Below are 12826 nucleotides of genomic sequence, written 5' to 3' on the forward strand. Positions count from 1 at the left end.
GAGAACTTGTTAGAAATATACAAACTCGGGCCCCACCCAGACCTAAGCATTCAGAATCTACATTTTAACAAGAATTCCAGATGATTGTATGCACATTGAGTTTAAGAAGCATTGATCTTAGACACTTTAAGAGTGCTGGGTTCTAGTGTATAAGACTGAACCTTTTTTTTTTTAGGTACCGGGAAATGAACCCAGGGGCACTTAACCACTGAGCCACATCCCCATCTTTTTTTTTTTTTTGTATTTTATTTAGAGACAGGATCTCACTGAGTTGATGAGGGCTTTGCTAAATTGCTGCGGCTGGCTTTGAACTTGTAATCCTACTGCCTTAGCCTCCTGACCCACTGGGACTATAGGCATGTGCCATCACGCCTTGCAACATAAGACTGAATCTTAAGCAAAAAAAATAGCCCAAATACAAATAGCTGCCAAGTGCTACATGCAGACTTATGTAGCAACAGACAGAGCACATGTCTTTCATCTTGCCTACTGCAAACTAATCAGATTCTATTTTTCCCTGAAATGGCTGTTCTACTTCTCTATTACCCAATAGCTAAGCAACCAAGAAAGTAAAACACAGAATCCCACTCAATTACAGAAATGATAGCAAGTGCCCAAAACAAGGGTTAAAAACTCTTGCATTTTAAAAGTGTTTTCCAAAATGACTGTCTAAAATAGTTATCCCTTCAGTTGCTGCTGCTTCCAAATCAATCCAACAATAGTCATGGCAATTTCAACGACAGTATTTTAAATATAGAAGCCAAATTGGTTGGTTTTGTTTCTTTCCTGGAATGGGCTCAACTGTTAGCTATGCACTGGAAAACATGATGGTAGTCACTTTTTACATTCAGTAAGTTAGACAAAAGAACAGAAAACAGTACAATGAAGATAAGAGGCTGAGATTAAGGAAAGAAAAAGAACAAAAGCCATATTTACCTTTAAGTCTGTCTAACTGCATTCCTGAGTTGTCCTCTGCCAGAGAAGAGACTCAGGTACTGAGACCTAACCAACACTTCCCCAAAGCTCAGGAGTGGGGTTGAGTAACACAAAGCATCTTTTAGAATCCGTTTGCCCAGGCAATGGATTCAGTTTGAGGAGAAAATATGCTCAGATCCAGGCTCTCTTTGACACTCTAGAAGGACCCTAGGCAGCAATAGTTTTGATATTATCTACACCTTAATGGGGAGAAGAAAAGTACAATGTCAATTTGCAGATATTTCAGATTTAATGTCAGCACCTCACACTCTTTGTCCCCTAACTAAACACATGGTAAAAAACCTGAGGTGATCCTATGATGCTCTATGATTTACGATGATCTGTGAATTAAGTGCTAGTTCATTCATTAGCATCAGGGTCAAAGTTCCCTCTAATCAGAGATATCTGAGCTAGACATGGTAATGCCACTCATAACCCCATCAACTTGGGAAGCTGAGGCAGGAGAATTGCAAATTCCAGGCCAGTCTCAGCAACTTAGCAAGACCCTGTCTCAAAATCAAAATATTCACACTATACAATACTATACAGCAGTGGGAACTTATGTTCTACAATTTATTACATGTAAACGGTGTGGATGAATCTCACAATGTTGGATTAAAGGAGCAAAGTAAAAGAGCTCACACTGTAGACTCAATCTGCAGTATAAAGTCAGGGCAAGTCCCAGCAGTGGTTACTCTGGGAGGGTGAGTATGACTGAAGGGAAGCACAGGGGTTGTGCTTTCTGTGTACATATTGCACTACAATCAAATGTTAAGTTCAGTCTACTGGATGCCGTGCACTTTTCACTCAGAATGCCATCTGATTGTTGAAAATGCAAAATCCATCTACAGAAAGCACGATCTTTCTTCCCCGTATGTCCTCTTCACCATCAACTGGATACCATGTGCAGAATGCAACACACAGTAACTGGACATGAAGGGTGAAAATTCTGAATGATTTCCCTCACATTAGAGACCGGAGAAGGGAAAGGGCTATTAAACACAATGGCACTGAGTAGATTTCTAGCTTGCTGCCTGATTTTTCCAGTTTACCCAACAAGAAAACATACGTGGCTACTGGCTTCTTGACAAACTGATGTAAACTGATGACAGATGTACAGCAGGTTCTGCTTAAAAGGGTGGCATATTCCTTGGAATAAAATGCTGGAGAAATTCAAAATACTATGATAAGATGACTAATTTGTAAGTCTAGAGTACAAACCTCCACAATGAGGATGGCAATACTTACAAAAAAATTCAAGGAATGCTTACAGAGATGCATTTGGGGCAGAAGCAAAGGTGAAAACAGAAGTTCCCCATGTAGGGATGTCCTAACTTGGGTTCCTCACACTAAGCAAGGACTTAGGCTGTTAGTTTATTGGGGAGGAACTGGAGTGATGAGGCAGAGAAAATGATAAAAGGGAAAAAAGCAATGAAGGGCGTGTTCAAGAGATGGTTCTAGTTGTGAGCAAGTGGGGCTACTTCCTCCAGGATCTTTTGAGGAACATGTGGAATGTACCCACTGGTGACATGGAAGCTGAGGGATTTATCAGCCAGCCCCCATCCTTTTATTATTCTATTTATATAAAATGTCCAGAATAGGCAACCTATATAGAATGGAAGTAGATTAGTGGTTGCTTAGGGCTGAGGGAACAAGAAGATTGACTGCAGGGCCTAGGTTTTCTTTGGGGTGAACAAAATTTCCTAAAATTAATTGTGGTGATGGTTGCATAACTGTGAATATGCTAAACACCACTGAATTGTAAGCTTTACAGCAAATAGTATGTATGGTATATAAATTATATCTCAATAAAACTGTTATAAAAGTCAAAGCTTACTCTAAATAAATGTACATGCTTTGCCCATTCATTATGCGGTTCTGTCATATGCCTGTTCCTGGATAGAGGTGATATCATAGCCTACTCATTTTTTTTCCCAAGTCCAGAGCTTTCCACATGCTAATAAGCACGTGCTCCACCACTAAGCTCCATTCCAGCCCATACTCCAATAGCTTGCTCCTCTTCTACCACATGCTTTTTATGCTCTTTTCTGACATAAAAAATGACTGGAAATAGATGTTATAGGACACACAGAATACTTCCAGCATCTTCAGTTTTGCCTCCTCTAGAACAGCCTTGATCTATAATAAACTTTTGCCCCTAATTAAGAATTTGAACACATCCCATTATTCACTTATATAAAACTTGTTGGCTTATCTCATTTTTCAGAAAATATCCAGAATCCCCTCACAGGCCCTATGGCCCCATGTGATCTGGTTTTTGCTAACTTCTATCCCCTGGTGCTTGCTCTTACTTTCAGGACCTCCTCAGCTGTGGTCATTTTCTAGATTGCTCTTCCTGCCACGAGGTAGCTGGTCAATAAATATTTATTAAATGGGTGAATAAATATAATTAAATTCCCTGAAGTAACATTTTTCCCAGGAAAACAAGTCTTAAATACAGCTGTATGCTGCTTGGTGACAGGAAAGTTATTGTTAAAATTTCATCCCGGTGTGAACATCAGGACACAGGTACATAAACAAAAGTAGCTATGATGTCAGTACACGATATAATATCAAGGGCCCACCATAGTATATACAGTCCATTGTTGACTGAAACATTATGTGGCACTGACTATAAAATTAATATACAATAATTATTATATTTAGCAATATTATATAGTCAGCTGCAGTCACTTCTTAAGTACAAACTCAAGGATTAAACAAAGGTATCAGCAAATCCTCTGATATTTTGCAAAATTGTATGTAGGACTTTACATTTTTATAAAGTTTCCTCCAAAACTTACAAAATAAAACAAGGTTAAGGCTTGGTGTGGTGGTGCACATCCATAATCCTAGTCACTTAGGAGGCTAAGCAGGTGTACCAGAAGTTTGAGGCCAGCTTTGGTAACTTAATAAGATCCTATATCAAAATAAAAAATTAAGTGCTGGGGATGTAGCTCAGTGGTAGAGTACCCCTGAGTTTAATCCGCATTACTAAAAATAAATAAATAAGCAAGCAACTGAGTTAAAGGAATAACAAGATGCAGAGAAAAAGGGATACACAAGAAGTGAGGAGCGCTGGGTGCAGTGGCACATGCCTGTAATCCCAGAGGCTCAGGACTACTCGAGTCGGGAGGCTGAGATAGGAGGATTGCAAAATTCAAAGCCAGCCTCAGCAAATGTGAGGTGCTAAGCAACTCGGTGAGACCTGTCTCTAAATACAAAATAGGGCTGGGATGTGGCTCAGTGGTCAAGTGTCCCTGAGTTCAATCCCAAGTAACTGCCCCCCGCCAAAAGAAGTGAGGAGCTGAAAGAGCCAATGTGACTATAAAAATACAGTGTGCTGGCTCACCCTTAATGGTAAGTACCTAAGCTTATCTGGGATCCCTATGCCTAAAATAAAAACTGGTAAACTATTCTTTCACTCTCCGTGGCTCTCTACAGATGAGTTAGCTACAACACATGCTTCCTTCTGTCAGATTGGCTCAGGGGAGGGTAATTTTGGAAGGTCAAGGTCTTCAGGGGCTTTTTTTTTTTTTTTTTAATTTATGTTTTAGTTGTACTTGGACACAATACCTTTATTTTATTTTTAGGTGGTGCTGAGGATAGAACCCAGGGCCTTGCACGTGCTAGATAAGTGCTCTACTGCTAAGCCACAACCCCAGCCTCAGGGCTTTTAAAAATGATATATGCCAGCTCTCCAGCCCTCTGCCATATCAAAGATATGTTGGGCGTTTATGTGAGATTTAAACTACTAATCCAAAGTGTCCTCAAAAGAATTCACCTGAAATTCCAGTCATGTTTTAATTGATTACAACTGCTAAAAGATCATGGAATGTTCAGCTGGCATTTAATCTACTTAAACAAATGAAAACATCAATTAGTGACAAATTAATTTTAGTATATTTTCAAAAGCATCCCAACTCAAATTAATATGCATTTTTGTGTATGTTTACACAAACAAATATACATCATCCATTCCCTCATCCGAAGTCCAGCCTCCTACAGGAGTACATTTCTGGGGGTCCAACGACTACTCGAGTCAGAGATGGCGTTTCCAGGAGCCCTTTAGTCTTGACATCAAGATTGTTGGATGTGGCTGCAAGGCACAGGCAACAAGCAGCTTCTGTTCTTTTCCATCTGCACAGTGCAGATGCCACTTCTGTTGTAGCCCAGGTTCACATATCCAGGTGCTTGTAGAGTCTACGACTTTTCTCTTTTTTATTTCTGTTGCCGTGTTTTTTCCAGGGCTTCCCGGTTCCATTTTCAGAGGTCAGAGTAGCTGCAGTCACCAGGCCACTCCCAGGCCTATAACCCATCACAGCCTGAACCCCTTTGGTCAAAGCTCTCACATTCTCCTGGGAAATAAAAGACATTATATACAAAGTGCCAGATGGCTATCTCCCTTGATGAACATACACAGTACTGTTAATGGATCACTTCCAGATAAACATGAACATATCACCGAGTGGAGTTTTCTTCTCTTTCTCTCTCTCCACCCCTTAAATATTAAGCTTCCCAGGATTCTCTTTGGTTCATTTCATTTTCCCCCTCATCTACTTTATTTAGCCCCATAGGTTTAAATGCCATCTATAACTAAATTCATAGCATTAGCTCTGTTTTGGAAATCTCTGTCTTATCAAAATCCAACCTGCCTCTACCCAAATTAGACACTGACTCTTTTAAAGAAATTTTGTTTGTGTAGTATGAAAAACTAATCCAATATGATCTGAAATGGAAAGCAAGATCCCACAATCTTTGTGTAATAGTAAAATATTGGGCTAAAGGTTAGTTATAGAATAAAACTAGTGGTAAGTTCTTTCTTATACATGACCTTGCCTGCCTCACAGGCTCATTTTGTGAAACACACAGGTAAAGCACCAGATAAATACCCAACTAGTATCTGGATACAGCTGATTTTAAAAATTTGTTTTTTGCTGTAGCACTCACTTAAAAGCATTTAAAATATATATTAGGTACAATTCTATGATTTAACTCTCTTGCACATAAATCTGTCTTTTAAAATACTACTTACAGATCCAATAGATATGATATAAGCAATTAAAGTTATATATATTTTTAAATTGAGGATTGAACCCAGGCGTATTCTACCACTGAGCTACATCCTCGATCCCTTTTATTTTTTTGAGATAGGGTCTCAATAAGTTTGTGAGGCTGGGCTAGAACTTGCAATGCTACTGCCTCAATCTCCCAAATTGCTGGGATTACAGGCATATGCCACCATGCCTGACAAAGTTGTTCATATTGTAAAGATAAAGTAGATTTTGAATATTTTGAATATATTTAAGAAGTCTCCCCCCTCCCCCCAAATCACAAGATATGTTGACTCAGAGGAAAAAGGACCTACTAGGGAGAGAAAATATTTGCAAATCAGAAACTGGATAAGGGTCTTATATCTAGAATATATGAAGAATTCTTATAATTTAACAATAATAGACATTTCTCTAAAGAAAACATACATGTGCCTATGAGCACATGAAAACATACTCAGCATCACTAATCATTAGGGAAATGCAATCAAAACTCTAAGATACATGCCCCATGTCAGGCTGGCTAAAATAAAGTCAGAAAAATTTAAGTACTGTCAGGATGTGAAAAAATTAGAAATCTCCTACAATGCTGGAGGGATGTAAAACAGTAGCCACTTCAGCAAAGTTGGCAGTATCTCAAATGTTAACCTCAGCAATCCTGCTCCTATGTATATACCCAAGAGCAGTGAAATATATATCCATATAAAAACTTTTATAGAAGCATTCACAGTAGCATTATTTATAATAGTCATAAAGTTGAAAATGTCCATCAGATGACCAATAGATATCTAAGTGAAAAAAATGGGTTGTAAAAGATCACATGGCATATGATTCCATTCATGTGAAATGTACAGAATAGGCAAATCTATATAACTAAAAAGACTGGTGGCTGGCAAGGGCTGTGGGGAGAGGAGAATGAGGAGTGACTGCCAACAGCATGAATTTTCTTTTTAGGATAATAAAATTCTAAAACTGACCGATGTGGTGGTTGTACAACTCTGTAAATATACTGTAAATTACTGTACCCTTTAAAAAGATGAGTGGGAACTTAAATTTTAATTATGGTATGTGAATATCTTAATCTTTACTGTTATAAAAATGTGTTGGATCAGAAGTTAAAGAAAGTTAAAACTTACTTGATGAAAAAAAGTTTTGTCGACTACATTTTCTATTTGCTTTGTTTTTTTATTTCCACCTGGCTGCATTTTTATTTCATCACTTTTCGTTTCATTCCTTAGGAGTTGCTGGTGTTGATGCTGAAATGTCACAGGATCTCTTCCAGGAGGAGGATGGCAATATAGTAGTTTCCCCTACAAAGAACATGGAAGATATTAGTGTCTCCTAAGTGTCATGTGTTACCCCAAAATAAAAATCCCCAGGAGACATCTCCACCAGCCACCTCCTTAGGGAGCTTTCTACATTTGATTCAGCTAAGTTGAGTTTGGGTCTACTGCAACTTAAGAGTCCTCAATTTATAACACCAATGTTGATGGTGAAAGAGAGATGGTGCTCTCCCATGGCCCCAAGACTAAAAACAATCTTTTTTCTCTGTTTCTTTGTTTGCATTTCTACTAAGCATTCTTTAGTATACTTTTATTATACTTATGGTCAATATTTATCAAAAGAAAAACCAGGATACAACTAGACAATTGTCACTGTACTAAAAGAACATTAGGCTAGAAATCTGAAATCAAGACAGTTCCTGATTCCTATATGTGGGATTGTAGTTGCTCACTGGGTACACATGTGCATCTTTCCACCATAGAGGACTTAAAAGTTACACTTTACTCATCTTTGCATCCTCCACAGTTAAGAAGGTAAGAGAATAAATAATCCATATAAATACCATTAACTACTTTCTTCCTGAACTGGAGTCAATAAAACATGGTTGCCCAATTTTATTTCTATGCTCCAAGAACTCCATTGATGTGGGCTTGAGGAAAGAAAGGAATAAAGCCAAAGCCTCGCAACTTGTTACTACCAGGGCCTCATAATGCTAATTTTGTAAAGAATTACACTTAAGGCCATAATAATTCTTGTGGGTTTATTATGTGCCAGGCACTGAGCTTAATGATATTTGTAACATACATATGTTAAAAACATGCATTGTTTTCATGAGTCTCCCAGAATTTCATGAGCTACATATGATTCATCTCCATTTTAATTATGAAGATAATCCGAAATAGCTTGTTCTCATTTGTAACATGACAGCATTAATCCTCTTAAACTTGTTTGTTTTCTCATTTATATTTATGGTGCTAAGGAATGGACATCATTCATTCATTCATGGTGCTGAGGGTTAGTCCAAGAATGCTAAGCATGTGCTATACCACTAAGCCATTAACCTAACCCCCCTCTCTCTTTCTTGCAGTCCTCCTGCCTTAGCTTCCTGAGTAAATGGGACTACAGGCATGCACCACCATGCCTGATTTGTACATATTTTTAATGAGATACATATAAAACATCTACAACTCCTAAGCAAGTTATCTTTGATATGAATGTTAGCTATTACTACTACTGTTACTAGATAAGCATGGGAAGAAAGGCATGCAAACAGGTATACCATAAGGAAGATTGTAATAACAGTCACAATGGGAACAACCAAAAGGGCTGTAGAAATGGAAACACCAGAAGCACAAATCAGTGAATTTCAGTGATTCCAGGTGTTCAAAGATCTTCATCTTTCCTTTCATAGTATATTATTAGTCACTTCTGGATTAAGAATATAACCCTAGTTATTACTCCATCTCAATGAAAAAAAAATCTCATAAACTTGTAACAGGTTGCCATTAGTTAAGAATATAGTATGTGAGAAAAGACTCGCTTATTCAAAAGTAAGAACAGGGCTAGGGATATGGCTCAAGTAGTAGCATGCTCGCCTGGCATGCGTGAGGCACTGGGTTCGATCCTCAGCACCACTCAAAAATAAAATAAAAATATTGTGTCCACCTAAAGGCTAAAAAATAAATATTTTTAAAAAAGTAAGAACAAACAAAAACAAAAATCCAGGATGCACTTACTTTGACATAATCCTTTAGGATATAACGTGCAGACCGGGGTTGGTCTGGCTGTCCATGTGCTGTCATGAATCCTCGCATATCTGTGGGAGAAATGAACAGAATGAACTCAGAAGACAGAATATCACAAACATAATTGAGGTACTATATGTTTAGTTTAAGTAAGCATGATTACTATGTTTTAAAAAATTAATTATCATTATATATTTTGTTTAGCATTATAAATATTTGCTAATGCAGAATAAACTATGTAGTTGAATCTGATATCTTAACAACCTCTAGCACCTCACTATGAAAGTTACATTAAATTTCTCTATATTCCAATTATTTCTTCGATCCCTGGATCTTAAATATTTATTTAAGGAGGCTATCTGAGAATATTATTAGCAAAATAAAAAGCAACACGGCAAGCTTTATTATTTCATGATACTCCTATTTTTTTTTTTGGTAGTTTCCCAAACAAATGATAAAGATCCTTTTAATATTATTCAATTAATAGATGGTGGCAGACAGGTTGTGTTCAAAACTCAGCGCTCTCATCATACAAAAGATGGATGTTGGCTTGTTCTGTTTTCAGGAAAGTATTTAGAATCTTAATTCACATCACACAAAAAATAAATTTAGGTAAATTAAAAATCTAAATGTTAAAATAAATTTTACAGGAAGACAATTATTTTGGGGGGATAGAGAAAGCTTCCCCAAGTAAAACACCAAGCTGAGTCAAATCCAAAGAGGAAAAGACAGTCTATTAAAACTGTCCTCTTCTGTAAGGCTAAAGAAAACCATAAATAAGTAAACACTGGGGGGGGGGGGGGGGTGTCAAAACAAAACACACACAATATGCCCACACAGAACAAAGATCTTCTACAAATCATTTTAAGATACAACCAATATGTAGAAAAAGGTGATTCCAGAAGAAATATAGAAGGGCAACAAACATAGAAGTTCAACTTCACGAGTATCTAAAGAAATACAAAGCAAAATTAGAGTAATTTGGCAATGCCTTTTAAAATTCACTGCAAGAATCCTTAATTCTATATGGACCTGCAGACAGCGGTCTCAGAAACTGTCTGTGGTCATTTGTTTTTACATCCTGGATTCTCTTTTTTCTTTTTCTTTTTTAAAGAGAGAGAGAGAGAGGAGAGAGAGAGAATTTTTTTAATATTTATTTTTTAGTTTTCGGCAGATACAACATCTTTGTATGTGGTGCTGAGGATTGAACCCAGGCCGCACGCATGCCAGGCGAGCGCGCAACCGCTTGAGCCACATCCCCAGCCCCCTGGATTTTCTTTTACTGGCTTTGTTAAGTAGTACTAGATAAAAAATAATATTTACAATATAAAAAAATAAAATAGCTGGGGATGTGGCTCAATGGTAGAGTATATGCTTACCTTGGGTTTAAATGCCTACATCCCCACAAAACTTCTGTTAACTATTTCTATTAATTAACCATATTGCTATTTTTTGTTCATATTTTAATATAGAAAACAACTCACATCCATAAGCTGTCAACAGTTCTTCTGAGGTTGGAGGTCGATAGGGATCTTCATCTTCTCTAGGCTTTATGATATTAATGCCATAGGTGGCTTCTAAAACATGTCGTGGAATATTCTGGCATACGTAAACTGGTCAAAGAATCCATTTTCTTGAACTGACCATCTTTGCCTCATGACATCTAAAACATACTGCTAAAAACAGAGTACTTCAAAACTTTTATGACAAGTGCCCTTTCTTCTCTCCAAATAGTACAGTTTTTCATTAAAGAATCATTTTTTCTTTTTTTTTGAATATTTACTTTTTAGTTGTAGCTGGGCACAATATCTTTATTTATTTTTATGTGGTGTTGAGGATTGAACCCAGGGCCTCGCATGTGCTAGGCGAGTGCTCTACTGCTGAGCCACAACCCCAGCCCTCAGTTTTTCTTTTTAAACAGTTTTATTCAGCAATTATCACTTACAAAAGAACTATTTTAAACTGTCTCCATAAGAGACCTTAAAGATGTCATTTAAAAAAAAAACAAGATTATAAATAAACTATAAATTTGTGAGCTAATCCTAATTAAGATATAAAAACACGGGATGTCTTTGTTCCTAGTGCCTACAACTATGTAGATGACTTTTCTTCCCTTTTCTAATCTCCCACAGTTTATCTGTAGTTTCCTTAGGTCCCTTACAATTCTATCTTGTACAGTTATTCATGAACATATCTCACATCCCCACAGACTGATCATCCTTAAAAGGCAGGACCCACTTGAGTTATGCCTGTTAACCTCCACAGTACCTAGCCTAATCTGCCTTAAATGCTTCATACATGTCTATTGTTAATTAGGAGACTCAAAAAAAAAAAAAAAATACAGAAAAACATAAATATTAAGTCCTGTGTTCCCAACTAACAACAAAATTTCAACTATTAAAATTATGGTATGGTAGTGCTTGCCTGTAATCCCAATGATTTACAAGATTCAAGCAGGAGGACTGCAAGTTTGAGGCCAGACTCAACTTAGTGAGACTGTCTCAAAATAAAAAATAAAAAGATCTGGGGCTATAGTCGAGTAGTAAAATACCCCAGCGTTCAATCCCTAGTACTAAAAACAAACAAAAAGAAGTATTAAAAAATTTAAGCTTGGGCTGGGGATGTGGCTCAAGCGGTAGCGCGCTCTCCTGGCATGCGTGTGGCCCGGGTTCAATCCTCAGCACCACATACAAACAAAGATGTTGTGTCCACCGAAAACTAAAAAAATAAATATTAAAATTCTCTCTCTCTTAAAAAAAAAAAAAAAAAAATTAAGCTTTTAAATCATTACACCAGTTCCCCACTCTGCTCCAGGTAAGACCAGTTTATGGTACATCCTTCAGTCCACTTTTCACTTTCATATACACATATACCTATGACCAGAAGAAAACTGTTTTGTGAGATAAAAGTTTTTACAAAAATGGTGTCATACTATATATGTATATGCAGCATTCTAAGGTTTATGCAGGTTGCTATTTGTACTATATTCTCTTAGGATGGCCAGGTACTATCCTTGATGCTGCTTCACATTTAACTCATGGTGCTGGAGAGGCAGTGGAATTCCTAACCTACTACCACCTGTGAGATCTTGGGTAAATGATTTAACTTGTTTTTGTCCAATGGGAATAATAGCAATACCTGCCTCAAGGATTGACTTACTTATGAGTATTAACTAATACTTAGTAAACATCAGAAAACATTATTAACAGCAAGCAGTTAATGAGTGTTAAAATGATTAAGTTCAATCAACTGTGAGGCAGACATTGTTCTCATTTCATAGAAAAGGGTAAGAATTCAGATGGTTAATCAAGTTTTTCTAAGGTCACTCAAATAGTCAAATGACAATATGATAAAGGTTTGCAACTTGGGGCTGAGAATCTAAAGCTGGGGTTCTTCCACTTTTACATGTTGATGAAATCAGGAGATAAGGTTCTAATTACTTAAGTCTTGATGTAAACTTGTGTAGGTTCTTAGTATTTTATTTAGTGTCTTTAAAATATCAGACCTGAATTCTTGAAATGCCATTGAAAGGCAATGCCCCCCTGCCCCCAATCCCTGAAGTTTTAGTATGTACCAAACAACCAGTTTTTTTCTGGAGCAGAAAGGATATTAGTGATACAGGTGGGACATGATCTCTCATCTGGTCAATTGGGAGAATTCCATTGCAAATCATCTCTGCCTTAGTAGACACAAAGGATGGCATCACCAGGCCCGGGCAGTCACACAAGCATAGGCCAGGCTCCACGTAGAGAGTCTGAAAGACAAGAGATT

At 37.3% G+C, this 12826-nt stretch overlaps 1 protein-coding gene across 1 annotated transcript in view; it reads right to left on the minus strand.

The window, feature by feature from the left end:
• Positions 1–4808: 4808 nt before the first annotated feature.
• Lsg1 (large 60S subunit nuclear export GTPase 1) overlaps positions 4809–12826 on the minus strand; it is a 28038-nt gene continuing 20020 nt past the window's right edge. Inside the window, exons 10-14 of the mRNA XM_027936148.2 lie at positions 12666–12809; positions 10540–10663; positions 9047–9126; positions 7163–7336; positions 4809–5333 (exon numbers count right to left, since the gene is read on the minus strand). Of these exons, the coding sequence (XP_027791949.1) occupies positions 5154–5333; positions 7163–7336; positions 9047–9126; positions 10540–10663; positions 12666–12809 (702 nt within the window). The 3' untranslated portion in view covers positions 4809–5153. The remainder of the gene's footprint in view (positions 5334–7162; positions 7337–9046; positions 9127–10539; positions 10664–12665; positions 12810–12826) is intronic.

The sequence above is a fragment of the Marmota flaviventris genome, chromosome 8 (genome assembly GCF_047511675.1).
Source record: "Marmota flaviventris isolate mMarFla1 chromosome 8, mMarFla1.hap1, whole genome shotgun sequence".
Taxonomy (NCBI): Eukaryota; Metazoa; Chordata; class Mammalia; order Rodentia; family Sciuridae; genus Marmota; species Marmota flaviventris.